The sequence below is a fragment of the Lolium rigidum genome, chromosome 1, assembly GCF_022539505.1.
Source record: "Lolium rigidum isolate FL_2022 chromosome 1, APGP_CSIRO_Lrig_0.1, whole genome shotgun sequence".
In the NCBI taxonomy this organism is placed as follows: domain Eukaryota; kingdom Viridiplantae; phylum Streptophyta; class Magnoliopsida; order Poales; family Poaceae; genus Lolium; species Lolium rigidum.
Genome location: NC_061508.1, coordinates 291,083,207 through 291,107,027, shown reverse-complemented (window position 1 = coordinate 291,107,027; position 23,821 = coordinate 291,083,207). Strand labels below are relative to the sequence as shown.

General features: G+C 43.2%; 3 protein-coding genes across 3 annotated transcripts; 1 reads left to right on the top strand and 2 right to left on the bottom strand.

The window, feature by feature from the left end:
* The first annotated feature begins 8,441 nt into the window (after positions 1-8,441).
* Positions 8,442-13,568, top strand: LOC124695921 (E3 ubiquitin-protein ligase RGLG3-like). The gene is made up of 12 exons (XM_047228726.1): positions 8,442-8,699; positions 9,313-9,554; positions 9,956-10,040; positions 10,434-10,574; positions 10,677-10,790; positions 10,949-11,046; positions 11,183-11,262; positions 11,365-11,470; positions 11,557-11,684; positions 11,794-12,067; positions 12,857-12,913; positions 12,992-13,568. Exons 2-12 carry the CDS (start codon positions 9,339-9,341, stop codon positions 13,070-13,072), a joined length of 1,380 nt encoding a protein of 459 aa, XP_047084682.1. The 5' UTR covers positions 8,442-8,699; positions 9,313-9,338; the 3' UTR covers positions 13,073-13,568.
* A 438-nt stretch (positions 13,569-14,006) lies between these two features.
* On the bottom strand, positions 14,007-15,657 carry LOC124695913 (fructose-bisphosphate aldolase 5, cytosolic-like). The gene is made up of 3 exons (XM_047228720.1): positions 15,430-15,657; positions 14,659-15,344; positions 14,007-14,568 (listed from the first exon to the last, which is right to left on the bottom strand). The coding sequence occupies exons 1-3, from the start codon at positions 15,455-15,457 to the stop codon at positions 14,200-14,202; spliced, it is 1,083 nt and encodes a 360-aa protein (XP_047084676.1). The 5' UTR covers positions 15,458-15,657; the 3' UTR covers positions 14,007-14,199.
* Positions 15,658-16,207: 550 nt separating this feature from the next.
* LOC124695907 (protein transport protein SFT2-like) lies at positions 16,208-20,851 on the bottom strand. Its single transcript, XM_047228713.1, has 4 exons — positions 20,646-20,851; positions 19,797-20,064; positions 16,765-16,869; positions 16,208-16,560 (listed from the first exon to the last, which is right to left on the bottom strand). Exons 1-4 carry the CDS (start codon positions 20,846-20,848, stop codon positions 16,450-16,452), a joined length of 687 nt encoding a protein of 228 aa, XP_047084669.1. The 5' UTR covers positions 20,849-20,851; the 3' UTR covers positions 16,208-16,449.
* Between the last annotated feature and the right edge of the window lie 2,970 nt (positions 20,852-23,821).

Here is a 23,821-nt window from a genome sequence, read left to right as displayed (position 1 = left end):
TGCCTAGCTCTGGAAGGATGGACGTGATCATACCTATTTGAATTGAAGAACATTCTATAACACTTGTTTTTGAGTGGGCAAGGAAAATAAGCACACTAGCGAACAACCATCTAACCGTCAGTCTGAACTCCCAGGATCAGTCCATCAATAAGAAAAAGCTTTTGTTTCTGTCATTCAGCAATGGAATGGAATAGTTCAATGGTATCGATCGTCCAACCATTGATTGGAATGTCTATCGTGATAAACTGTGTGATTTGAGCCTATCTATAGGTAAAATATTGTGATTCTAATTCTATAAGCTAAGCAGATGAGGCAACAAAGAACCTAACCGTCCTCTCTGATTGACTTCATCAAAAGATTCCTATGGTCTGGTTTACCTTTCTTCCTTCCTTGGATCGATATGGTTCATTCCTGGGCTATGCTCTTTCAACGAAATTAGCTTTATGAACATTGATAGTAGGATCTTTAGAGATTTTTTAAGAATAGAAATTAATTCATGCAAGCTACATTTATCAAGATATAATAATGGTTCTCTTACTTCAGTAAGCATTTTTTACTTCTTCTATTTTCTTATCATTTGAAAGTATAAGAGTTTATTCTTTTTCATCAAAAAGTATAGTAGTGTTTTCTTTTTCTTCAATAGGTATGATAATATTCTCTTCTTCTTCCTCCTTAATTTCAATTTCTTCCTTGACATACATATCCATGATTCCATCATTTTCTATACTCTTATATATATTATCTTCTACCACAATTCCATCTAATATCATAAACACATTATAAGGCTTGTTGAAGATAAAGCGAAAGTCGGATTCTTTGTCTAAGAGACGCTTATTGTGTAGGTTTAAACCAAAGTAAAAACTATTTAATAGCATCAAATCTCTTAGCCCAGGTTCTAAGTTGCATGTGAATTTTTTAAATATTCTCCAAGCTTGAATGACACTCTCCTTTCTAATTGTTTAAAGTCAAGCATGAGTTTTTGGTGCTCAAGAGTGCACTCCCTAAATTTTATTCCATGAATGATGCCCTCAAATTAAACCATAATTTTAAAATATTTTGCAGGAACATTTTCATACCATACTCTAGCTAATCCAATCAATGAGTGCGGGAAATAAATTAACTCTTAAAACCCCAAGATCTATATTGGGAGCCATTATTTTATCACAAAGTTTATCAAAATTTATAACATGTAATTCAACGGCTCTGGCATTTCGTTTAGCAAATCGTGTATTGTAGATTGTGATCATTATTTTGGGATCAATGTGGTATCTTAAACCCTTTTTGTTGGTAACATGGCTGCAACCCCGTGTTGCCATTCTCAACTTTTTATGTTGTCTATTCATAATTACTACAAGAAGCTGATACTAATTTTTTTTGTATTTTAAAAGGAGGAACTAGAAAATAAAGATTAAAAACAAGACAAATAAAATGATTTGAAAAATCTAAAAGAGAAAAGAGAGCTCACAATTGTGCAACCTCCCCAAGCTTGGGTGTTTGCACTAAGTTGATGATGAATATGATGATGCTAGAAAATAGTCTGACAGTAGTCTTATGCTTCACCACGCAACAACTGGCGCCAAAAGGTAGTCTAGCAGTTGCCACGAGGATTATTGTACTTCTAGCTTGATGAGGATGCAGTTGTCGTCAGATGCTCTTCCCACTCCCCGGTAACGGCGCCAGAAAATAGTCTTGATGACGTTGGGACTCCAAGTGCGGAGTGTTCTGTCAGCAGAGTATTTTCCCCACAAGGGTGACTCGAGGGTTTATATCAAACTCTCGGGGAATGGAGTAAAGAGGTATCTCTCCCTCTCTTCTTCTAGCAATCCTACAAAATAAAATAAAACCTTTTGTCCCCAACTTCACCGTGTGGTTGTAAAGCACAATGTTTCGTGTAAGTAAAAGTAAAATAAAGTAGCAACTAAAGTAGAGCAAACTAAACAAGTAAAGTAAACTATGTAAAAGCGGTAAAGGTTTGTTTGTTTTGGGGTTTTGTGTGAAAATAAGATAAATAAATATTTTTTGTATTTTCAGATTAAAATATTTCTGCAAATAAGAAGGAAGATAAATACAATTGAAAGGTGTTTCTTATGGTTAAAATTGGACCAGGGTTCACTTGACTATTCTCTCTTTTAAGTTGTAGTGGACAATAACAATTCATCAATGATTTATAAAGAATATAACATCAATATGTGTAAGATACGCATTCATATGGGCATCACGTCCTTACATAGAGATGATGCAGCACATCTCTCTTATACTCCACAAGACAGGGAAACCTCCATGCAATCTTGTATTAAGAATTAACAGAGTATAGCCATAAGTACTTTGATATGATGTTTGAATATCAAATATGCTACCTTGAACAAACAAGATCATCGGTTTTGTCACGTGACAAACATAGCACAAGCATTCACTTTATCCCTAGTGAGATAGTAAAAGAAAAGGCAAAGCCATAATAGATCATGAATTTGTTGTCACTATCCAATCACTAAAACCATGCTATTCCATCTAATACACACATTACCCCACACACGTTCCTGCATACAAGTTGGAACAAAATCAATATTTAAGAACGGGGTACATAATATGCATGTATCAATACATCTTACACAAAGTAGAGTCAAATCTCATAGAACAATATATCATAGAATAAAGATCCACCACATAGGTATTACATATATGACCATAATAATATTGGGTAGTTCAGATGGCACTAAGAACTATGAAGAACATGAGAAAAATAGATCAAGCTACTACCACAAACCCGTATTCCAGAGGTGGACTACTCCCTATTAATCATGGTGATGATGATGAAGACGTTGGAGAAGGTGGAGATCCCTCCGGCAGCGGCTCTGGCGGAGTTTCCCCTCCAATCTCCTCTGCTGCAGCCTTCGTTTTCGTGTTTCTATGTTTCTGCGACGCTCTCCTCTAGAGAACCCTCGGGGGTCATATATATAGTGGTTTTTAGGTCAAAATACGTTGGTTTGCGAAAGAATCAAGCGAATTGGACGATCGACGGCTGAAAGAGGGTGGGTGGCGCGCCCTAGCCGGGTGGGTGCACCACCTGGCCTCTTTTGGCCCTCGGGCCTCTCCAGGTCTGGTCTAAAAGCCCATCCTGCTTCTTTTGGTGAAAAAATGACGTCCCTAAAATTCTAGCTCAATTTGACTCCGTATATGTCTCTGAAAGTGAAAAATACACAAAATATGGGTTTCCTGTTCTGCAGAGTTACAACCCAAATAAAGGGGATCATTGGTAAATCCCCTTAAATCAATGTAAAACATGGTAATATATGTTGCAAATATGTGGGAATTCATGTTAATAAAGTACAAAGTTGTTGTATGCATTTTACATGCATCAACCGCTAAGAGAGAAAGCCTATCAAGAACAAACCTTGACCTTGCGCATTCCACTTGAGCTAGATGATGAAGATCTTGACCGTTTCAAGATGGAACTCCTTTCTTGATTGTACTTGCTTGATGAAGTCTTGCGGATTGCTCCCCCATACTCCACTATGAGTGAGCTTCTTATTAGGCATACATTCTAGTATCCATGACCAACATATGGATGGAAATCTCCTTCTTCATCCCTCTTCTTCAATGCACGTATCCGTCTTCATCCATCTTCTTCAATGCACGCCACCGTCTTCATCATATTATTTCTTCATATTGTCGTTGATGTCTTGAAGATACACATGAGAACTCGCTCCATCTTCTATACTTCAAGACATACTTGTCACATGATCTTCTTCATTTGCTTCTTCTTGCAACCTTGAAACCAACATATGGTTCAAGCATTTCCTATTGTCACAACCTATAAGCGGAACTCAATGTAACCATTACTCCATAGGATTGCCATCAATTACCAATACCACACATGGGGCTCCATTCTCTTTCAACAACTATGTGAATTTACTTTTATGACAAGATACAACAATATAAGTAGTAAAGTGTGTTTAATGGATAGAGGTAACCGAGCGTGAAGCACGCAGAGACACAAGGAATGAGTCTTGTACTTCCTTTCATTTGAGGGGAAGTACGTCTACATTGTAGGGGTGTGGTGCCACGAATGCCAACCAACGCCACAAAGTCCTCACTCTATTCTCCGATGAGCAAACCACGAAGGTTAACTCCCGCTCCACTAAGTAGTAGACTTGAAGGCGGCAACCTGAACCTTTACACCAAGCTTGGGGCACGCATCCACAACCGAATTGGACGATCCCAAAACACCACCAAGGTCTTAAACACAAAGGCAAGTTAACACAATAAAACCAACACCTAGGGTTTCCAAACGAACCACTAGGCACAAGTTCCTCAAGTGAATGTGGGGAAAATTCAAATCACTTTGGTGAGCTTGTTGATCTAGGTCTTCTCATTCGATTTTTCCAAAGATCAACACTTTTGATTGGATAATGGAGGAGATCTAGTGGAAATTGAAGCTCTAGGTCATGGAGGAGAGAGAATGTCCAGCCTTGGGGTAGAAGAAGAAGTGAGGGGGGTATTTATACCCCCTCCCAACAATATAGCAGTTAGCCCCTACGCAGGGTCAGATAATCTGACTCCCCAAACAATTCGGCCCCCACTAGGGGCGGATAATCCGACGTGGACAGGATAATCCGGGTGGCCCAATTATCCGCCCTCCCCCAAAAAAAGTTCGGCGACACCAGCCGCGTGAAATGACCGTCTTTGGGTCCTTACCCGATTTTTATGGGGTGAATTTTTGCCAAATTTTCGGAGGGTGGATAATTCCGAGCGGGGAGGGGGGGGGATACTCCATCCTGGAAATTATCAGTCAGTGCAAAATCGACAACGGGCATATTGTTGGTTCTTCTCCTACCTATCCAGCAGCGACAACTCTAGATGGAGCAAAGAGCACTATCACCCCTACGGAACAACATCTTCATGAAAATCCTCTTTTCACCTTTTTGAGAGATCAACCGTTCTGTGCTATTGATACAATAAATCCTACATGACTTAGCACATGGTAAAAAACTCGCTAGTGTTGGTATCAAACACACAAAACCAACTAAGAGACGAAATGCTCTTTCAACACCAAACTGTGAACTGGCTTAAAGACAAGTGACACCTTGGGTGCAACAGAAATAGCCATCATAAATACTTGCCAATGCTCTTTGTTGGGATCGACATAACAATTGGGAGAATACTTCTGTGAATTTATGGTATGACGGACCTATGTTCTTGCAGGCCATCAGGAGCCCACGAACCAACATCCAGGACCAATTCGTACGCAAGTAACGTGCCCTGGTCAGGAGTGCCAAAACCAACTCGATGGTTTGGTCCCATGTCGTGTTGCAACATATAAAAGGATGGGGAGCGTTGAACCGATCGATTTTACACGTTCACGATCCGCTAAACCTGCTCCCCTATATTCCCTCACCCCTGCTGATGTAGGGAGGCAAGAAGCGACGAGAAGATCATGTTACATATCGTTGGTGCCAAGATAGTGTCGTTGGAGACCGAAAGGGAGCAGGATAATTCCTAGATCGTCTACTACTCTAGGCTAAGATGTCCACTCCAATCACTTGTAAATAAACACAGGTTCATGTTAACCATAGTGAAGTATTAAGTCTCACAAGTTGTTCCTAAAAAAAGGCACATGGCTCTTTTTTACGAAGAATTGCCTCCCCCACTAAACCATGAACTCATACTAGATTTCTTGTTGTGTTTTGAAAATTTGTGGTCTTCTAATACACAGTATTGTACAAGTATTTATCTTTGCCCACTGAATATTTTTTAGAAATTTATTACCATGTATTGTTTAATATGGAGAACTATATATCTTCGTTTTAAAATACTAGTAAAAATGCCCGTGCGTTGCACCGGGTCACCAAATACCCAAATGCTCGAGCACACCATCTATGTTGATACTTATCCTCTTTATCATCCTCATCGACGGTGATCCCATTTTCTTCTATTCATAACAATATTGGATTGTAAGCCTCTCGCTGCACCAACTTGTAATACCACAAACTTATAATGATGGTGGGTGCCATCCTTAAATTTCAGTAAGATATGGATTCAAACAAATATACAGTTAGTGCACACATAATATTCACCAACAGTTCAAAATTTTAGTAAAAATAATGGCTGGTTCAGTAAAAAAAATTATACTACGTTTAGTAAAAAGTTAATGGTAAAAAATTAACACATTGTATTGTTTACACAATACAATAAGTCTAGTATGTATTGGGCGTATTGCAAGTTGTTTTGGCATGTTCTGTCTCCCCGGTCGCCTACCTTCTCTCCGTCTGTCTCATATACCTCTGCTGTAAATAATTGGCTTTTGAGCCTTTTTTTTTTCAAATGCAATAGATTCAAGTGGAGAATCGCTCCCCCGATGACCATTCAAAAAAAAATCTCCAGAAAATCATACATGTCAAGTAGTAAGTGAGTTTTTAGAAGGAGTCGAAATCCACTTGCAACTCCAGCTCTATCTTTTCCAATCAAGGAGGATACAACTGCTGCAGCCGGAGCCGAGCATCCGCGAGGCCAAGCTGATCACATGTACTGATTATTGTAAGTGAGTTTTCAGATGATGTCCCTCCTCGCAAGGCATCTCCTTAACCAGCAGTCGGAGCCGAGCATCCGCGAGGCCAAGCTTCAGAGGCTATAGCACATCTAGGGCAAGGCGGATCACCTCCTCGACAACGCCGGCGCATGCCATCGACTCGACCGCCTAAACCATCCCAACGCACTGTCGAGCAGGAAGACCCGGGCGAACACACGTGGCCAGGTGGTGCCGAAGGATGGAGAGCACGGCATAGCCATAGCCACATCTTATCAAACGTGAGTTGCAGTTCGATCGATGGCAACACAGTATAGCCGCTTGCTATTGTCTCGAGCGTGTAGGTCCCGTTGATCTCGCCGTTGGCGGGATCGTGCGGAGTAGATGTGGTTGATCGATGTTCCGCAGGTGTATTGCGCAGTTTTTGTCCCGGTATCGATCTTGATATTGATTTCGTCGATCTCACATGCTGATATACAGAGAACCGCACGAGATCAGACTCGTCCTCGGCGACTTCGTCACTGGCCGCCGCAAAAGTTTCAACTGAAGGAGGCACGTCTGGTCGCTGCCGAATTAATTGGAAGAAAACTGGCTGTTGGCGTCACAACAGCAGCTACTCTCTCCATATATTCATGGGCGGCAGCTTCTCATAAACCATGGTGGCGGACTTCCAGACCAGCGGTGCTTTTGGAGCTCTTTTGACGTGCAGGCTGTTCCAGAGCAGTGGTGTGGTATTGAGACGGGATCCACGGCGGCGGAGAGCTGGGATACATGACCGCAGGGACCTTGGCCGGGATCCATGGTGGCGGCTGGCCTGGTATCCATGTTTCGGGATCAATTTCGCCGAGATTCAGACGTTGTTCAGGCAAGCCTTGAACGATCAATAGATTAGCTGGTACTCCGTACTAACACAGGCACGCGAAAACAGATTTGACCGTCGCAGGCCCGTCCATGTAGCTTACCAGGTACTGGGTACATACATAGGTATATACACGAGCCAGCGACAAGAAGGAATCCAAGAAGGAATCGGTGATGGACTTGACTCTACTGGACACGCATCATGTTATATGAAGGAAACCAAAACGCACACGCTCGACGTATGAAACGCGTACAACGTCAAGGAATCGTTGATGGAACTTTAGCTCTACCCGACACGTAACGTGTTGTACCAAGGAAACCAAAGCGCTCACGCACGGCGCACGAAGGCGTAAAGAACGATGGACGAAAGCGTAAAGTGACGGACCGAACCAAGGAAACCTTATTTTCTTTATTATTAGGTATAGATATAGATAAGTATCGCATCTTTATCTTGATACGAACGAAGGTGCATATTCTAATCATACAAGATCTTGTTCTGGATAACTGATACATCTTGTCAACGGCAATCCGATATACATGTGTACTCTCTAAAAGGATTATCCTGTACGTGTCGTGTACTTTGGCGGATACACACTCACCCACCGATCCACGTACGTCTTCCCCCATTACGCAACCCAGTATGTCACATTGTTGCGAATCACGCCTCGCAGTCACATACAACGTGCCGTGTGATTGTCTCAGCAGCGCACGTCAGCCATGAACGCCGCCTAATTTTTCTCAGGATCAGATTTACCACAAGAAACCTAGGACCTTGAGTAGCTGGTCTGTAAAAACTAAAAACCAGGACTGACTACGATCTGCCAACCACCGGAACACCACCATGTAGGTGTAGCCCCTGAAGCGTGCGCGGGGCGCATATATGCTTTGTTCCTGTCGAGCCTTGACTTTCTCCTCAGTGGATAATCATCACACTGCTTAATATTAAGCCGTGCCAATGGCGATGATTGACTAAGACAAGTATCGTGCCCACTAATCCATCTCATCTCACTCCCCATCGCAAGCTCCGAAGCTTCGGATATCGTTTTCCATGAGAAGGGGTCAGTCAGAGCTGAGAGCAGCTGAAGCGCAAGAAGAAATCTTTGCCTCGTCTGTCACTACCGCATTGCCTACCGCGCCAGCAATTGACTTGACTTGCGCCACCGTCTCTCTCAAATTGCCAATTCCTCTCGTCGTGCCGTGCATTTGCACACATCTCCTAGCCGAGCCTCTGCTCCTCGCCCCTGCCGTCGTCTTCTTCCTCTGGCCCTCGTCGTGGAGCGGATGCCTGCGCTCAGCGTTCTTGGATAAGCACAGTAGGGTAAGCCCTTCCCATCCATGTGGGACTTATTCTGATTCTTGCTACTTGGTTTCCTGCGGTTAAAAAATTGTGATTCCGCTCCCGCACCAGCGAGACTAATCCGTCTCTCCCCTCTCCGTCCCTTTCCGTTCTTGTTTCCCGGTGCGGTTGTGAGATATAATAGCCGAATTCTCCATGGGTATACCAGGTGTTCGGATCTAATCATGTGAGGCAGTTCATCGGAGGTTCCCAAGTATTTGACATTTTTGGTAGGTCGTTGTCTGATCTCGTTCAGACCCTTCGATATGTCCGATGCCTATGTAGGAATCGGCTTGCTGCAGTTTTCAGCCGCCAATTATGGCCATGAGGGGGGAATGTGGGTTAGGGGATGCTGCGGCTGTCCTAGGGTGGAAATTGCCTTTTATAGACTAGTAGAAATCCTGTTAAAAAAAAGACTAGTAGAAATCACCCCACCTCGAATTAGGAACTCGTTGGAGAAAAGTTCACATGTAAATGATGTAATTGATCGATGGATCATGTTCTGAAAGAACTTTCTTGATGTATATGTGTGAAAAGTATCTGCTTTATTTTTATGTACTAGTGAGAAGTACTGATCATTTCATTCACTGACCAGAAAGTTCACCCGAGTGTTGTTGACAAATGGGGCAAAAGGACTCCAAGCCTTCGTATAACTCTGGTTATGATTATGGGAATTCATCGGCGGGGTATAACTCGAGATATTCTGCAAATACACCCTCAGGTTACAGCCCGAGGTATGCTCCTTCTGCGGGTAACAATGTGCAGCAGCCAGAAGCACATGCCAGGCTGCAGAGGATGTATTCCAGGATCGGCGACGACTACCGTTCCGTGGGTCAAGTATGTATTAATGGGCTTTTGTTCCTTTACCTACTTCTCTTATTTTCATTCCAATCTTTTGATGCATTGATGTCTTCAATTAGGCATGCAAACTGTTAAGCTGATGACCGTAACAATCAAACATCTAAATTTGCTAGTCCCATTAATTCATGTATTGCTACTTCACTTGCACAATAAATAGGTAGTTCTAATATTCAGACAGTGGTGCAGTACTATATATACTGTCATGTCATGAAGCAGTACCGAGTTTTTTTTAACCTAAATGTGATTGGCTTGCACCAGTTTATGCATTTTCCTCAGTTCCTTAGCCTCAGATGACATTTGTGGGGGTCGTGCTCAGACTCTCCCATTTGATTTTTGTGAACTACCAACTAAAAGTAACACCTTTTGCACTGTTACAGGTGACTGAAGCTTTGGCACAAGCAGGACTTGAATCTTCAAACCTTATTGTAGGAATTGATTTTACAAAAAGTAATGAATGGACAGGTTAGCAACTGACCTTTCCACCTTTTGACTTTAGATGCATAATCTTTTTTGTTAATGCTTGCTTTGTGGTGCACTGTTGTCAAGTATTTAATGGTTAGTTGCCCATAAAATTTGTGGTTTATTGGGCTTGAAGAAACCATTTGGTCTGTGATGCCAATTGCATGCCAACTTCTCTGTTACAAATCTTTATTGATGAGAAATCATACCACATCATGCAAAGTAATTTTCTTAGATGAGAGGCTAGCAATGAGGGTATTTGTACTATAGAAAGGATAGGCCCCCTGTTTTTTGAGCTGAAAACCGCAGAGGAGCCCCCCTGTTACTTCTCTATGTGATAATCATCTATGTCAGATCATAATATTTGCATTTACTTGCTAAGATTTTCCATTTTAGGTAAAATTTCCTATAATCGCCGCTGCCTGCATGATATTGGAAACACTCCAAACCCGTATGAGCAAGCCATATCTATTATTGGAAGGACACTTTCGGCTTTTGATGAAGACAATTTGATTCCTTGCTTTGGATTTGGTGATGGTAAGCTTATGGTTCCAGTTTCCTTTCTATTGATCGCTTGGTGGAGTTCTAATAAAATGTTTAAATTAATGTACTAAAAATGTTCCCCTTTCCTGCTTGCAGCATCAACTCATGACCAGGAGGTATTCAGCTTTTATCCAGAGAACCAGCCATGTAATGGATTTGAAGAGGCGTTAGAAAGATACAGAGAAATCGTTCCAACTCTCCGATTAGCTGGTTTGTTTAAGTAATCACTTAATGTAGATAGTTTGTTCTTCCTTTCTTCCGTAAAAGTGAGAAAGGAACATAATTGCTATTTATAGTAGCTAATGATGATTGGTGAGCTTTCCACACAAAAAATGAACTGAACTGATCTGGATTTGAACTTGCAACAGGACCAACATCTTTCGCTCCAATAATTGAGACTGCGATTGGGATTGCGGACAGCACTGGTGGTCAATATCATGTTCTTCTGATAATTGCTGATGGACAGGTGCATCACTGTTCTACCAAGTTCTGCTTTCCTGAGTCACATGTTCTATATAACCATTAAATGGTGGTCAGGAAAACTCTTGCATTACCTTGTTTGTATATCCATTTTTGGTTCTTGCTAAAACTTCTGCTAACAGGTTACTCGAAGTGTGGATACACAGTCTGGGCAGTTAAGTCCACAGGAGCGGGATACAATTGATGCTATAGTGAAAGCTAGGTACTTGATTTAGTATTTTAATATAAAACCTTTAGATTCTGCCAAGTCCAAGTTTCCTACATAAATTACACCCAATAACATCTATTTCTGAGAATATTCCAGCCACTTTCCGTTGTCTATTGTTCTTGTTGGAGTCGGTGATGGACCATGGGATATGATGCATAAGTTTGACGACAACATACCTGCTCGCTCATTTGACAATTTCCAGGTGATTACCCTACATATTAGATCTAACCTTTAATTAGATTTTTTCTGCTTCAAAATAACAGAGATGTGAATGTATACTTGCTGCAGTTTGTGAATTTCACGGACATTATGTCAAAGAGCATAGCAGCTGATAGGAAGGAGGCTGAATTTGCATTGTCAGCATTGATGGAAATCCCTACACAGTATAAAGCAACACTTGATCTCCAACTACTAGGGTATTCTATGGTTTTTTCAACCTCACACTGAGTCAATTAGAAAGATTGTTTGAGCTTTTGGCGAAAATATGCCATCTGAGCACTTTTGTTAAATCTTCTTCTGTTTCAGTCGTCGCCAAGGAATACCTCCAAGAATTCCTCTGCCCCCACCAACAAGGAATCCTTATTCAAGGTCTACCAGCTTTGACCAACATTCCGGTGTTTATTCACGGTCTAGTAGCTTTGGTCAACAAACAAGTGGCTTTCAGCAGTCAGAAAGTTTTAAACAGCGACAGCCTGCAGCTTCAAGGAGACCTGACAGTTATTCATCAGAAAGTTCACAGCCTGCGGCCACAAGGACACCTGACACTTATGCATCAGAAAGTTCTCTAGACAGCAGACTTGTAAGTAAATTTTTGTGTTTATACCGTATTCCCACCATTCCGCATCCAAGTATGGGTAAATAAATTTTAAAAATGTGTACTCCAACTTTGATGGCCTACACCAACAAAAAGCCTGAGGAAAATCATTTTAACCAGTAGTTTTGCATGTTGGGACTTGGGGCAGCTAGTAGATACAGGGCAACTATTAGATGAAAATGCACATTGCTGTCAAAATAGCGGTTACAAGTTCCAAAAGTTCTCAAATATTTCACTACTAAGGAACAATATGTTCTTCATCCATGCAAAATTAGAACTTCAAAGTTACTTCTCGCAATACAAGAAACAATGAGACATATTTATTGCAAAGTACATCGAATTTGAAGCTGAATTTTGCATGACAATGATGTTGAACATACCCGTCTGCAGTAGCTTTTTTCAGATTTCCTTTAAAAAAATGGTACAGAGCATCTTCATGGAATTTCACATTGTGTGCATTTTTACTGGATATGCCCCTGGACCTACAGTGTTTGGAATTTTCTAGTTCAGAACACACTACTAGCTCTTCTGCCTTTAAAAATATTTATGCCCTCAAGTGCTCTAGTTTATCAGCCAAATATAACAGTTTAGTAGTTTAGCTTCCTTTTGTACTTTGATACAAACACTTGGATCTTTTGGCCCCATGCAGAGCATGGAATAGAATCCCTCCTTTGTAATGCTAAGTTTCTGTAAACTGGCAAAGTTTGTGCTAACTGCATGATTCTTTAAACCTTGGCAAAATAGAAACTGAGCTTGGAATTTTTGTGCTTGCAGGCATGTGCCATATGTATGGATAAATCGAAGGATCTTGCATTTGGATGCGGACATCAGGTGAAGAAAAGTTTTCCTAACTTTCCTCTGAACAATTTCGCATTATATATGCTAATAGCCAACATGCATAATTCACAGACTTGCAATGACTGCGGAAACAATTTGGTCCGCTGCCCTATGTGCCAGCAGCCCATTACCACAAGGATCAGGCTGTACTGATTAAAAAACGGATCTCAAACATTTGAAGCCTATGTCATTGCCATTACTGGAAGAAGCGCAGTGCAAAATGTTCCGAATCAGCATAAAATTTACTTTTCTCCATGCCGTACTGGTGATTAGCTTTCTTACTGCAGCGCGATGTCTTCCGTTAGACAGTGCTTTAGGGCCTCACGGGATATGGGAGTGGAACAGTTTGGCTAAAGCTCCTGTATTCCCCAGCAGGCTCTTACTGTCCTTGTACAGTAAGGCATTCGTCGTAGCTGCAGTAGTTGAGCAGTGAAAATGTGCCCTGAAAATAATGTACAGATCTTTTGTTGTTTTTCATTTTTCTTTGATTTCAATTGGTAAATAAGATGAATACTCCGTAGAAGATTTCAGGGATATGTATGATTCAAAGTACACATTTGATTTGTACATTAATCAAAACAATTATCATTGTTGACTTCATTTTGTACACTCATTTTCAAACAACTTTCAATAAAAAGGTCCTGAACCAGCCTGAGTTTTACTGTTCTTCGTCTTATTTTCTTACTGCCCATTTTCAACTCGATAGTAGTAAGATATTTTGAGGAGGGAAAGAGACCTGGAAACTGTGGATAAACCACTGAAACCAACTCCAATCTTTTTTTTAAAATTACGAATCTCCACCTAAATATATTTCATTCAAAGTTGTCTGAGACTTTCTGCAAGATAGTTTCAAATGAACCAAAGTACACGGGGGGTTACTTACAACGGAGTAGAAGGAAAAAAACACACCGACAAAAACACAAGAACATGGAGAAAAGTGGCCACCCGGCAAACAGAGGGACGGTTGACTGATGAGAAGACGCATCACGATCCAAGCACAACAATCACAAGAGCTTGCAGTGGGCAGCCCAACTCCAATCTAAAAAAGATTTGCCTGAACTCGTTCTCCATTTAACATGATTGAACGTATAAAAGGGTTGAATTCAGAGACCACTTATATATCATTAGTAGTGTTGGTTAAACATATAGGAGCAAGGGGAAGGGAGGGAGAATTTAAGTACACCGCAGGAAAGGAAGCACATATATCTGCACACAGATCTCGTCGAGACCCTAGTACCACTGCCGTGCACGTACGCAGGCACGGTCCAGGCATGACGAACCTAGTACTTGTACCCCGACACGTGCAAGCTCTCGGATGCCGCGGCGTCCCCGCCTGCGGCGGCGCCGGCGTACTTGCCGAGCGTGGCCTCGGAGTTGCCCTTGCACCGGGCGAGGAAGGTGGCCTGTGCGTCGGCGACGTTCTCCTTCTTGCCGGCCCACTTCTTGAGGGTGCTCTGCTGCAGCGCCCGGCCGAAGGAGAAGGTGAGCGTCCAAGGCTTGAGCACGGACAGCTTGTTCATGGCGTCCAGGTTCGCCGTCGCCTCCTCCTCGCTCTGCCCGCCCGACAGGAACACCACCCCGGGCACCGCCGGCGGCACCGTGCGCCTTAGCGCCGCCACCGTGTACTCCCCTATCACCTGCGCCGCAACCTGCACGACCACCATCCACGTATGGATCAGCCATGCATGCCAATGAAGACGACATCGAGATTAATATGCAAAAAGAAGAGGAAGACGTGCCTTGGGGCTGTCGGAGCCGGGGGTGACCATGTTGGGCTTGAGGAGGGTGCCCTCGAGGAGGACCTTGTGGTCGTTAAGCGACTTGTAGACGGCGGCGAGGACGCGCTCGGTGGCGGCGGCGCAGGCGTTGATGTCGTGGCTACCATCAGTCAGGATCTCGGGCTCCACGATGGGCACGAGCCCGTTCTCCTGGCAGATGAGCGCGTACCGGGCCAGCCCCTCGGCGTTCTGCTTGACGGAGAGCTCGGACGGCAGCCCTCCGGGGCCGATCTTGAGCACGGCGCGCCACTTGGCGAAGCGCGCGCCGGCCTCGTAGTACTTGGCGCAGCGGGAGCCGAGGGAGTCGAGGCCCTGGGTGGTGGTCTCGCCGTCGGTGCCGGCGATGTCCACGGTGCCCTTGTCCACCTTGATCCCCGGCACGACGCCGCCGGCCTTGAGGATGTCCACGAAGGGCGTGCCGTCGGCGGCGCTCTGGTAGAGCGTCTCCTCGAAGAGGATGACCCCCGAGATGTACTCGAGCGCGCCGGGCGCCGTGAAGAGGAGCTCCCGCAGCGCCTGCCGGTTGGATTCCACGTTCTCGACGTTGATGCTGGCGAGGCGCTTCCCGATGGTGCCCGTGGACTCGTCGGCGGCGAGGATGCCCTTCCCGGGCGTCGCGATGTACTTGGCGGTCTTGATCAGCTCATCTGCACATGCACGGGCGAGCGTGTAACGTAAAAATCAGCAAGTTGCACACTCAAAACTGAAAGCAAAGCAAAGAATGGCAGGAACCTGCGTATTTTCCCACGAAGGCAGACATGGCGGCGACCCTGTCGGGAGCTTCCGGAGCCGGACGAAAGGTGCAAAATCCAAACGCTGGGCTGCTGTGCTCACACTTTTTGTGAGGTGGCCGGCTTGGCTATCTTCACCTTATAAACCCCAGGACGAGAAGAGGATATACCAAAGAGCCAGAGCCGAATCTGTGGTTCATGGGCCACTCGCTCGCCCAGCGCCCGTCACCCGTTGGTGTTGAGGGATAGGGGAGCCGAGCGGCGCCACCCAAACTCCCGTCCAATTGCTAGCCAAACAAAATACTAGGAATACAGTATTGACAACACACAGGCAGATGAACACACACACAAATGCTTATCGAGAGAGAAAACGAGAAGAGGGGAAAGGTCCAAAAACTGAACAAGTGGTGGCGATGTGGACTTTATCCATGCAGAGTGGTGAACCTGTTATATGAGATGGTGGAGCATATGTGATACGCACCTTCTCCTCTGCCATGGATGTAAAATTGTGGTCCAGTGGAGCGACAGGGCGGCAATGTATATCATGCTACGAGTCTAGACCAATGTTTTCGATATTTGTGAGGTTCTGCAAAGCGGAGCTCAACATCATTATCACGGCTTAGGGTGGGAGATATTTGAATTGGATTTTTTTTTATTTATGCGGGGCACGTCATCAGCATATTTTCTATGACCTCCAGTGCGCTAGCGATAATGTGGGCAATGCAAATACAATGACCAAGGAAAGAAACACAGAAACGTTCCAAATATCACACACTATATGGCTCTTTGTTAAATTTCCATTACACTGAACCCAATGAAGAGACTTCTGATATAGGGCTTCTCCATGGAAGCAATACTACTAGTAAAAGTTGCACATGTATATCAATGGGCACAAGCTCCAGGGTCATCTTGATAGGCACTATCTCTATGTCAAAAGCAAAAGCAAAACTGTAATGTAACTACAGAAGGTTATGATGAATACAGGCTGAGACTGATGGGTGAGAGCAACTGACTGCCCGTCTCATCGCCCGAAGCATCTCAGCACTGAGGCCACAAGGGTAGATGACAGGAACTTCATTCCAGCAGACCCACCAGGGAAGTAAGAGATAGCATAATATGCTAGCGCAAGGATCTGCAAAGTAGAAGAGCTTTGTTAGCTTGAAGCTAATACAAGTGACTGAATTCCTGGTCCTCCACTAACACCAGACGCCAATGACCTCGCAAACTGCAACTTTAAGAGTTTGATGATGACTTCAAAGTTGTTCCTATTACTAGCATCAAGAAGAAGAAAGACAACAGAACAAGAGACTGAAGGGTGCAGCACAGAAACTCTCACCTGGATACAAGAGAAGAAAACAGATAGTATGTAGCTATGGAGCACCATTGACACGTAGATGGTAGCGCACATGCTGCCAACAAATCCAATAGTGAAAGGCAACCTCTGCGGAAAATTTTACAAAGCTTCAGAAAATGTATGAAAAACGACTTTGGCTTGGAGGTATAATAATCAAAGATGAATATGAATATATGAAATGTAAGATATAAAGTAATTATATGAACAACGCAGTAAGTTACCTATAGACACTTGAAATAAAACGTATGATGTGTGAGACTACATAAAACCAATTTTTTTTAAAGAATGTTATCATCCAAAAAAAATCACGCTAATACATGTAATATACTCAATTATTCACTAAGCATGCCTTTGATGTGAAATAATAAAAAACGAACGCACATTCAATCTTCTCTACAAAAAGGCGCTCAACCAAACCTTCTATGAGGCAGCAAATCATTGGCAACGCATTTTTCAGGTCGATGATTCACAATTGGATGCAGACTCCATAACATGTCAAATTATTAATGCCTCAAGGCATGCTGCTATATTACGTAAATTTGACCAACAGTTTTCTTTTTATTTTTTTACTTTCTTCAAGCAGAGGTGCAGTGGGTACGCCCAAGCAGAGAAGATTGTTTGATCATTTCTAGAATAATACAAGCACAAGATGCTCTCCCTGTAAAATGCTTCCAAAATATGCCTTGTTACTGCCCTCAACGATGTGCACCCAGGACCATAGTAAGGGGGGCTGCACATAGCTTGCAAACAGTGAAGAGAGCAGAGACAAAGAAGCATGTTGCATTCCTTATGGTTGAGCACTGTGACTATGGCCTATGGACGACCATAGCATCTTAGTCCTTGAGCACAACCGTCGTCCCGAGTAATTTTTACCAATGTCAACCTGAGATACCTCAACAACCATTTTGCTGTTATATTGGAGACAAACTAAGCATAATGCAGCCTCTGGTGGTTGCTCTTTCCGATGGCACTCATTCCCAAGAACACTTGCTTCACTAAGTTTCCGTGCTTATGAATTTATACGATGTTTGTGAATGTCTATCTCTTAGCATGCTATAGCAAGATAGCTTTTATACCCATATAGCTATATGTCCACACATATGTAGGAGTGAAGGGGGACGTGTACAAGAGTCGAGCAGAAAATGCATCTCAACTATCTCACAAAGAAGTAGGTGGTAGTAAAGAAGATTCTTGAAGGCACCCATTACATAACTTCAAGCAACACATCTACCCGCAGAAACACCGTTCTATGAAGCAATTTCTGTATGTGTATTCCCAGTACCATTAGTTCTATGAAATAAGCTATAAGATGTCAAAATTTTCACAGGCCATCGGCTTCGTGTCTAGTCATTGATAAAATATCCTCACATGCCCAGTAGGAATAAATTTTTCATTATGATGATCAAAACATACTAACTGCGTGAAGAGACACTTTTCTTAGGAGCATACACCATGAATAAATTAGGGATCTCACAAGGACGCTAAATGTCATGCAATAACTACATAGGCCAAATGAGATCTTTCTACCTCACTATATTCACATGTATGATGCATGATGTGTAAAATGCACGTTATCAACCAAACCAAATCAAGCTAGTACAAAGAATATAGTCAATTATTCACTAAGCATGCCTTCGACATGAAACAATAAAAACGAATGCACATTCGACCGTCTGTAGAAAAAAAACGCTTTACCAAACCCTCTATGAGGCAGCAAATCATTGGCAACCCATTTTGCAGGTCAATGATTCATAATTGGATGCAGATTTGATAGCATGTCAAATTACAAATGGCTAAAGGACATGCTATGTAACATAAATTTGACCATGTATTTTCATTTTACTTTTTTACTTTCTTCAAGCACAAAAGATTGTTTAATCCTTGGTACTCCCTCCGATCTGAAAAAAGAGTCGGAAGGGATAGTGTAATCACGTTTTACAATTAACCCCTTCTAAATTAATCAAAACAAACACAACGCCGCTCGCTCGCCTCCGCGACCACAAACACCCAGCTCGCGTCCTCAATCAGGCTCCAGCTCGCTCCAACTCGTCCTAGCCGATCTGCCCAGCTCGCATCATGGCGGGAGGAGGACCCAAGTCCAGATCCACGCCAGCGCCTACTCCGGCCAGCACCTACTCCTCCACGCTTCCTCCACCCTCCTCTGGCCGATTTACTCAGCGATCTACCGAAGGACCTGGAGCCGGCGCCGGTCCCGCATCCTCACCAGCGTGCAGTAACCACGCGGGCGACACGGGCCAGACCAGATGGACGGGGTGGCACGCTTGGACGCACGGAGGCATGCTCGCGCCGGCGAACGGGCCCGACGCGCGGCCATGGCTAGTGGGTGATCGGCGCCGCCTTTGTCATCGTGGGAGAAGGATCCGGTGTGTCCGGCCTCGTGACCAACAGATCCGTCTCGTCCAGCCTCGTAGTCAGCAGATCAGGCCTCGCCGGCTCTGGATTCGGCGATTCGTCGCCGGCTTGGATAAAAGTCAAGCTTTTTGGTGGAGGAGGGCTCGCGCTGAGGCGATGGAAGGTGGAGGGGAGCTTGGCGGGGTGAGGGAAGGTGGCGCGGCGCAGCAGAGGGGAGACGGCAGCGAGGTGCAGCGAGGGGGCACAGCGAGGGGATCTTGGAGGCGAGGAGCAGAGCGAGCGGCTTGCAGGTTCAAGTGGGGTGACCGGGTGAGGGTTTCGTGCGGGTGACGACCGCACACGATTCGGGAGTGCGGGTTGACGAAGGAAAAAACTCAAGGGTTGTTTTGCAAAAATCCTTTTCCGACTCTTTTTTCGGATCGGAGGGAGTAGAAGAATACAAGTGCTCTCCTTGTTTCCAAAATACATCTAAATAATATCTTCAAGGAGAGAACACTGGATGGCAACAACAATCTAATATGCACAATTCATGGTAAAACAGAGGTTATCTACAGATATAAGAAAACAACAGAGGTTGTATTGAACAACGCTTCCGAAATTGATGCCCAAATGGTGCTTATTCAAGGAAAAGGAATTAATACCTCTCTGGAAATCATATGATATAGCTGATTCTTTGGCCCTTTCAATGCAAAGAATGATCCAATTATGAAGGCACAACCCATCGTGAAACAGATCGCGAACTTTTGCGGCATTATAACCATGACCGGCAGAAATATTGTGAATGCGATGAAAACTAGGAAAATGCCACTGGCGAGAAAAAGACCAAAATACATGAGAGATTTGCCAGATGGAACACTGCTTGTTGAGGACTGGAAGCTGCCCGGCAACCCTCGAACACCTTTAGAGAACCTGGAAATTAGAATGGCAGGGCACCATCAGAAAAATCTAAACAATAAGAGTTAAAGGATAGGATAACCACATGTTAGGACAATGCCATCTTATATGCTGTTCCTGTATGCACTCTTGTAGAGCTGTACCAATGTTTCGCCCTTTCTAGTTGATTTAGATCTAAAAAAATGGATTTCATATGAATCACCATGGGAACTTGCCAAAAACATAGTCCTGGATTGTTCATAGCTAATAGGCAACGCAGTCTCACAAAATCTTGATAACGATCCTCAACTACGAGTTAAAGATTACCGGAGGAAATACATAGCTATCCAAGATTGATCAAACTGAACAATACCCAGCTAGTCTATCCTACAGTATGAGATCTGCGATAGATTTTTTCCCAATTTTCTTCACATGTAACCAAGCAGACCTACTAGCCGACACTATCGTGATTCACACAGGGGCGATCCGAGAAGTGCTAGGCTACTAACAATTTCTTCATGGACCCCGAAGGTAAGCTTAACTCGGGACAGCCGCCGAATTCCGATTCAGTTGCACAAACCCTAGAAGGAGGGTGGAACGGACAGGGGGTTGCTTACACGCCGAAGGTGCCGGCGACGCTGTCATTGGCGGAGCGGACGGCGGCCTCGATGTCGATCCCGAAGCCCCCGCCGACATCCTCCTCGGAGGAGCGGGCTGCGGCGTAGGAGTTCCACTCCGCGAGCAGCGACGGCGGCTGGGAAGACGCCGCCGCCGAGGAGGAGGAGGGCGAGGGCCCGGAGCCGGAGAACCACGCCTGCATCTCGGGCCCACGCCGACAGAGAGTAGAGACAGCCTACGCAGATGTGCCTCTTGTTGCGACTTGTTCTAGCTGGGGAGTATGCAACACAAATGTCTAACCATAACTTTCTTTTCTTGTTCAAAAAAAAAAACCATAACTTCCAAAGATCAAATTCCTTAAAAGTTGAAAAAAAATTGAATTCAAAAAAAATTACAAAAGCGCTTGGGCATTTCGATCAGATTTTTTGTTCTTGAGGGAGGCAGCTATTAATGGCGTATTCTAGATATAAGGTGTATAATTTTAAGGAAAAAAAATCCTAAATATAAGGTCTATTGCGTTGCACAACTTACTTGGGTAATTTTGGGAGGATTTAATTATGTTTTCTTATCTTTTGCAAACTCATCTATTTCCTAACATCAATTTTCTAGGAGTAATTACATCTAAACTTGATATAATTTTTTCTCCATGTGTATTCTCTAATTTTCGTGCCAAAAACTATGCATCCTATATGTACGAACGGAGGGAGTGGTTAATACGACCAACTTATCTTAATCTCATCATTTAGACATAACAACGATTGCAAAGAGATCATCTCTTAATTAAAAAAAGATAAGCTTTTTTCTTAACTTTCTCTTTTCTTCACCTCACCGTTTATCCGATTCGACACTTCTAACATATATTATCATTGTGCATGCCCTAATCATTATGGGAAAGATGAAGCTCAAACGTCGGATTCTCTCAGTATACCGGTCAAATCCACTTGAAATTGACGTACACACTATATTGAATGGATTCTACATCTTTAATCCTCCACTAGTGAACGACATCATCATCTTCATCTCTTTGCTTAGATATCCTTTTTGATCTAGTGTTGGTCACAATGGCGGAAGCGGAAAACAATTAGAAGGTGAGCACATCTCCAAATAAAATTATGCTTATCAATTGTGATAATAATTTGCAAAATAAGTAATATATGTAGCCAATATTTCTTAAATTAAGGTAGAAAAAATTCTCAATTTTTTGGGTGGACCACGGCCCACCAGGCCCACTCTGTGTGTCTGCCCTAGTTGGTCACCATCATCCCCTTGTGTGTGCATTGGCCTTTGGTCTTTTTTTATGTGTGATTTAAACATGCATACATTTTCACATATAAGTTATCCAAGGTGAATCTATACTATAAAGTTCATCCCCACTAAAATGCATTTAATGTTTGCAAGCTAAGCTCTTGTGAAGCCACATCATCCTAATTATTCTTATCCACATGATTTCAGCATCTATGATCATTTTGTAACTCGGTAGGCCATACCATGGGTAATACCAACCATCGACAAAACAAAAACAAGAGCATGCCGACCATTGCAGCCTAATACGCCTATATGCATCTCATAACTATTGTTGGCTCATCGTTTCTCCTATCAAGTCCCCACTACGACGGTATCCTTTTGTCTACCACTCCACCTCCCCGATATATGCAGCTGATTTTCACATGGAAACCAGCGTTGCCGATGCCTAGTAATAGATCGTCCGCCATGCCCGTTAGCAACGCGAATAGCGGATCCCGACCCGCTTTGCCGATGCATCATAGAGGCGAGCCCGCGGTGGTTGTGCTCCGGGATGAAGGCGCAACCATTGTAGCAAGCTAAGTGTCAAGGATGCTGCCATCATTCGGCAGCCGGCCGCAGAGCGACTCCGCTAGCCGGGCCTTCCCGGTCGAGCACGCTCTGCCGGGTTGCGGCGCGCACCATGGCCTATAGATAGTCGCCACGTACCTAGATATGCTTGGATGGTGCCATGCATGATGGGTTACCCGCCGCCATTGCACGCGGGCGCGTCCATGATGGTCAAGTAGTCGATGGCAGGCTGCATTGTGGCATCGCACATAATCGCTACTGTTGTGTCCGCTAATCTGTTCCAGCCAGATGTGTAATATCCCAGGATTTGGGGTAACAAAAAGAGGAAACAGGTGTGTGCATTGCATTCATGTATAGAAAATCCGGGAAATTTTCGCGCTTTCAAGTAAAACTCTGTCACAAGAATCGAAGTTTCACTTGACCTGATGGAATTGAAGTAGCTCATCAAGTCAAGTGTTATAAACCTCAATGTGACCTTTGCAAAAACCTTGTTTTGGGTAGAGATGATTTGATCTATGGGTTAGATCAAATGGAACTAAAATCAACACAACAACACTTTAAGCAATGATCAACTACTTGATCTTATAAAAGATCATAATACAGTATTCCTTGCCATGATATATGAACATCTATTTAACTACAAATCAAGTAACAATAAAATGGAGAAACTATTCTTGACTTATCTTTTCCATATCTTAAACTAATAAATATCCCTAGCATGAACCTCATGGTATTTCTTGAACTAAACTCTTGAACTCAACACCAACACAAGCTTATCATTAAACCCTAGAGATGGGAGAGGCCTATAACCATCAAATAGATAAGAATCAAACTCTAAGTTATTAACACTTGAAAATTAAGAAACTACATTTGTGTATAATTTAATTCACTTCTAAACTTGTTACCAAATATGGTAAACCATAAGGTTGAAAGTGCATAATAGCCACACATTCTTAATTGAATCATAACTTATTAAATATGTGGAATATCACAAAATTAAACTCGCTTACATTACGAATTATAGTTCAAACTATTTGAATAAAATTAACTATGAGTAGTTTGAAACTCATATGATCATGTCTTGGTGAAATCAAACATCACCATTCAAAATTGGAGTATAATCCTTATATCTTTGACATTTTGATTCCAATTATAATATAAATACAATCACATATGATATAGTGACTCACCACAAGCATAAAATCATTCACAAGATATTTAGTAACAAAAGCCACTTGGCTATCTAAAAATAAATCACATGAGAGGATAATACCAATGCCACATAGGATGAAAATATCTACATAGCTTCTTAAGGATTGCTATGGATGAGAGCATGACAACCAAGCACCTTACTCATCAAATC

What these genes read in the sequence shown, in the direction of transcription:
- LOC124695921 (XM_047228726.1), top strand. Translation starts at nt 9,339, where the DNA reads ATGGGGCAAAAGGACTCCAAGCCTTCGTATAACTCTGGTTATGATTAT. An exon ending in GATGCTATAGTGAAAGCTAG is followed by an intron (nt 11,263 to 11,364) that starts GTACTTGATTTA and finishes AGAATATTCCAG; the next exon opens with CCACTTTCCGTTGTCTATTG. An exon ending in CTTGATCTCCAACTACTAGG is followed by an intron (nt 11,685 to 11,793) that starts GTATTCTATGGT and finishes CTTCTGTTTCAG; the next exon opens with TCGTCGCCAAGGAATACCTC.
- LOC124695913 (XM_047228720.1), bottom strand. Translation starts at nt 15,457, where the DNA reads ATGTCTGCCTTCGTGGGAAAATACGCAG. An exon ending in CTTCGTGGGAAAATACGCAG is followed by an intron (nt 15,345 to 15,429) that starts GTTCCTGCCATT and finishes GTGCATGTGCAG; the next exon opens with ATGAGCTGATCAAGACCGCC. An exon ending in CCGGCTCCGACAGCCCCAAG is followed by an intron (nt 14,569 to 14,658) that starts GCACGTCTTCCT and finishes GTGGTCGTGCAG; the next exon opens with GTTGCGGCGCAGGTGATAGG.
- LOC124695907 (XM_047228713.1), bottom strand. Translation starts at nt 20,848, where the DNA reads ATGCAGGCGTGGTTCTCCGGCTCCGGGCCCTCGCCCTCCTCCTCCTCG. An exon ending in ATCATATGATTTCCAGAGAG is followed by an intron (nt 16,870 to 19,796) that starts GTATTAATTCCT and finishes AATTTTCCGCAG; the next exon opens with AGGTTGCCTTTCACTATTGG. An exon ending in TTTTCTTCTCTTGTATCCAG is followed by an intron (nt 16,561 to 16,764) that starts GTGAGAGTTTCT and finishes TCTACTTTGCAG; the next exon opens with ATCCTTGCGCTAGCATATTA.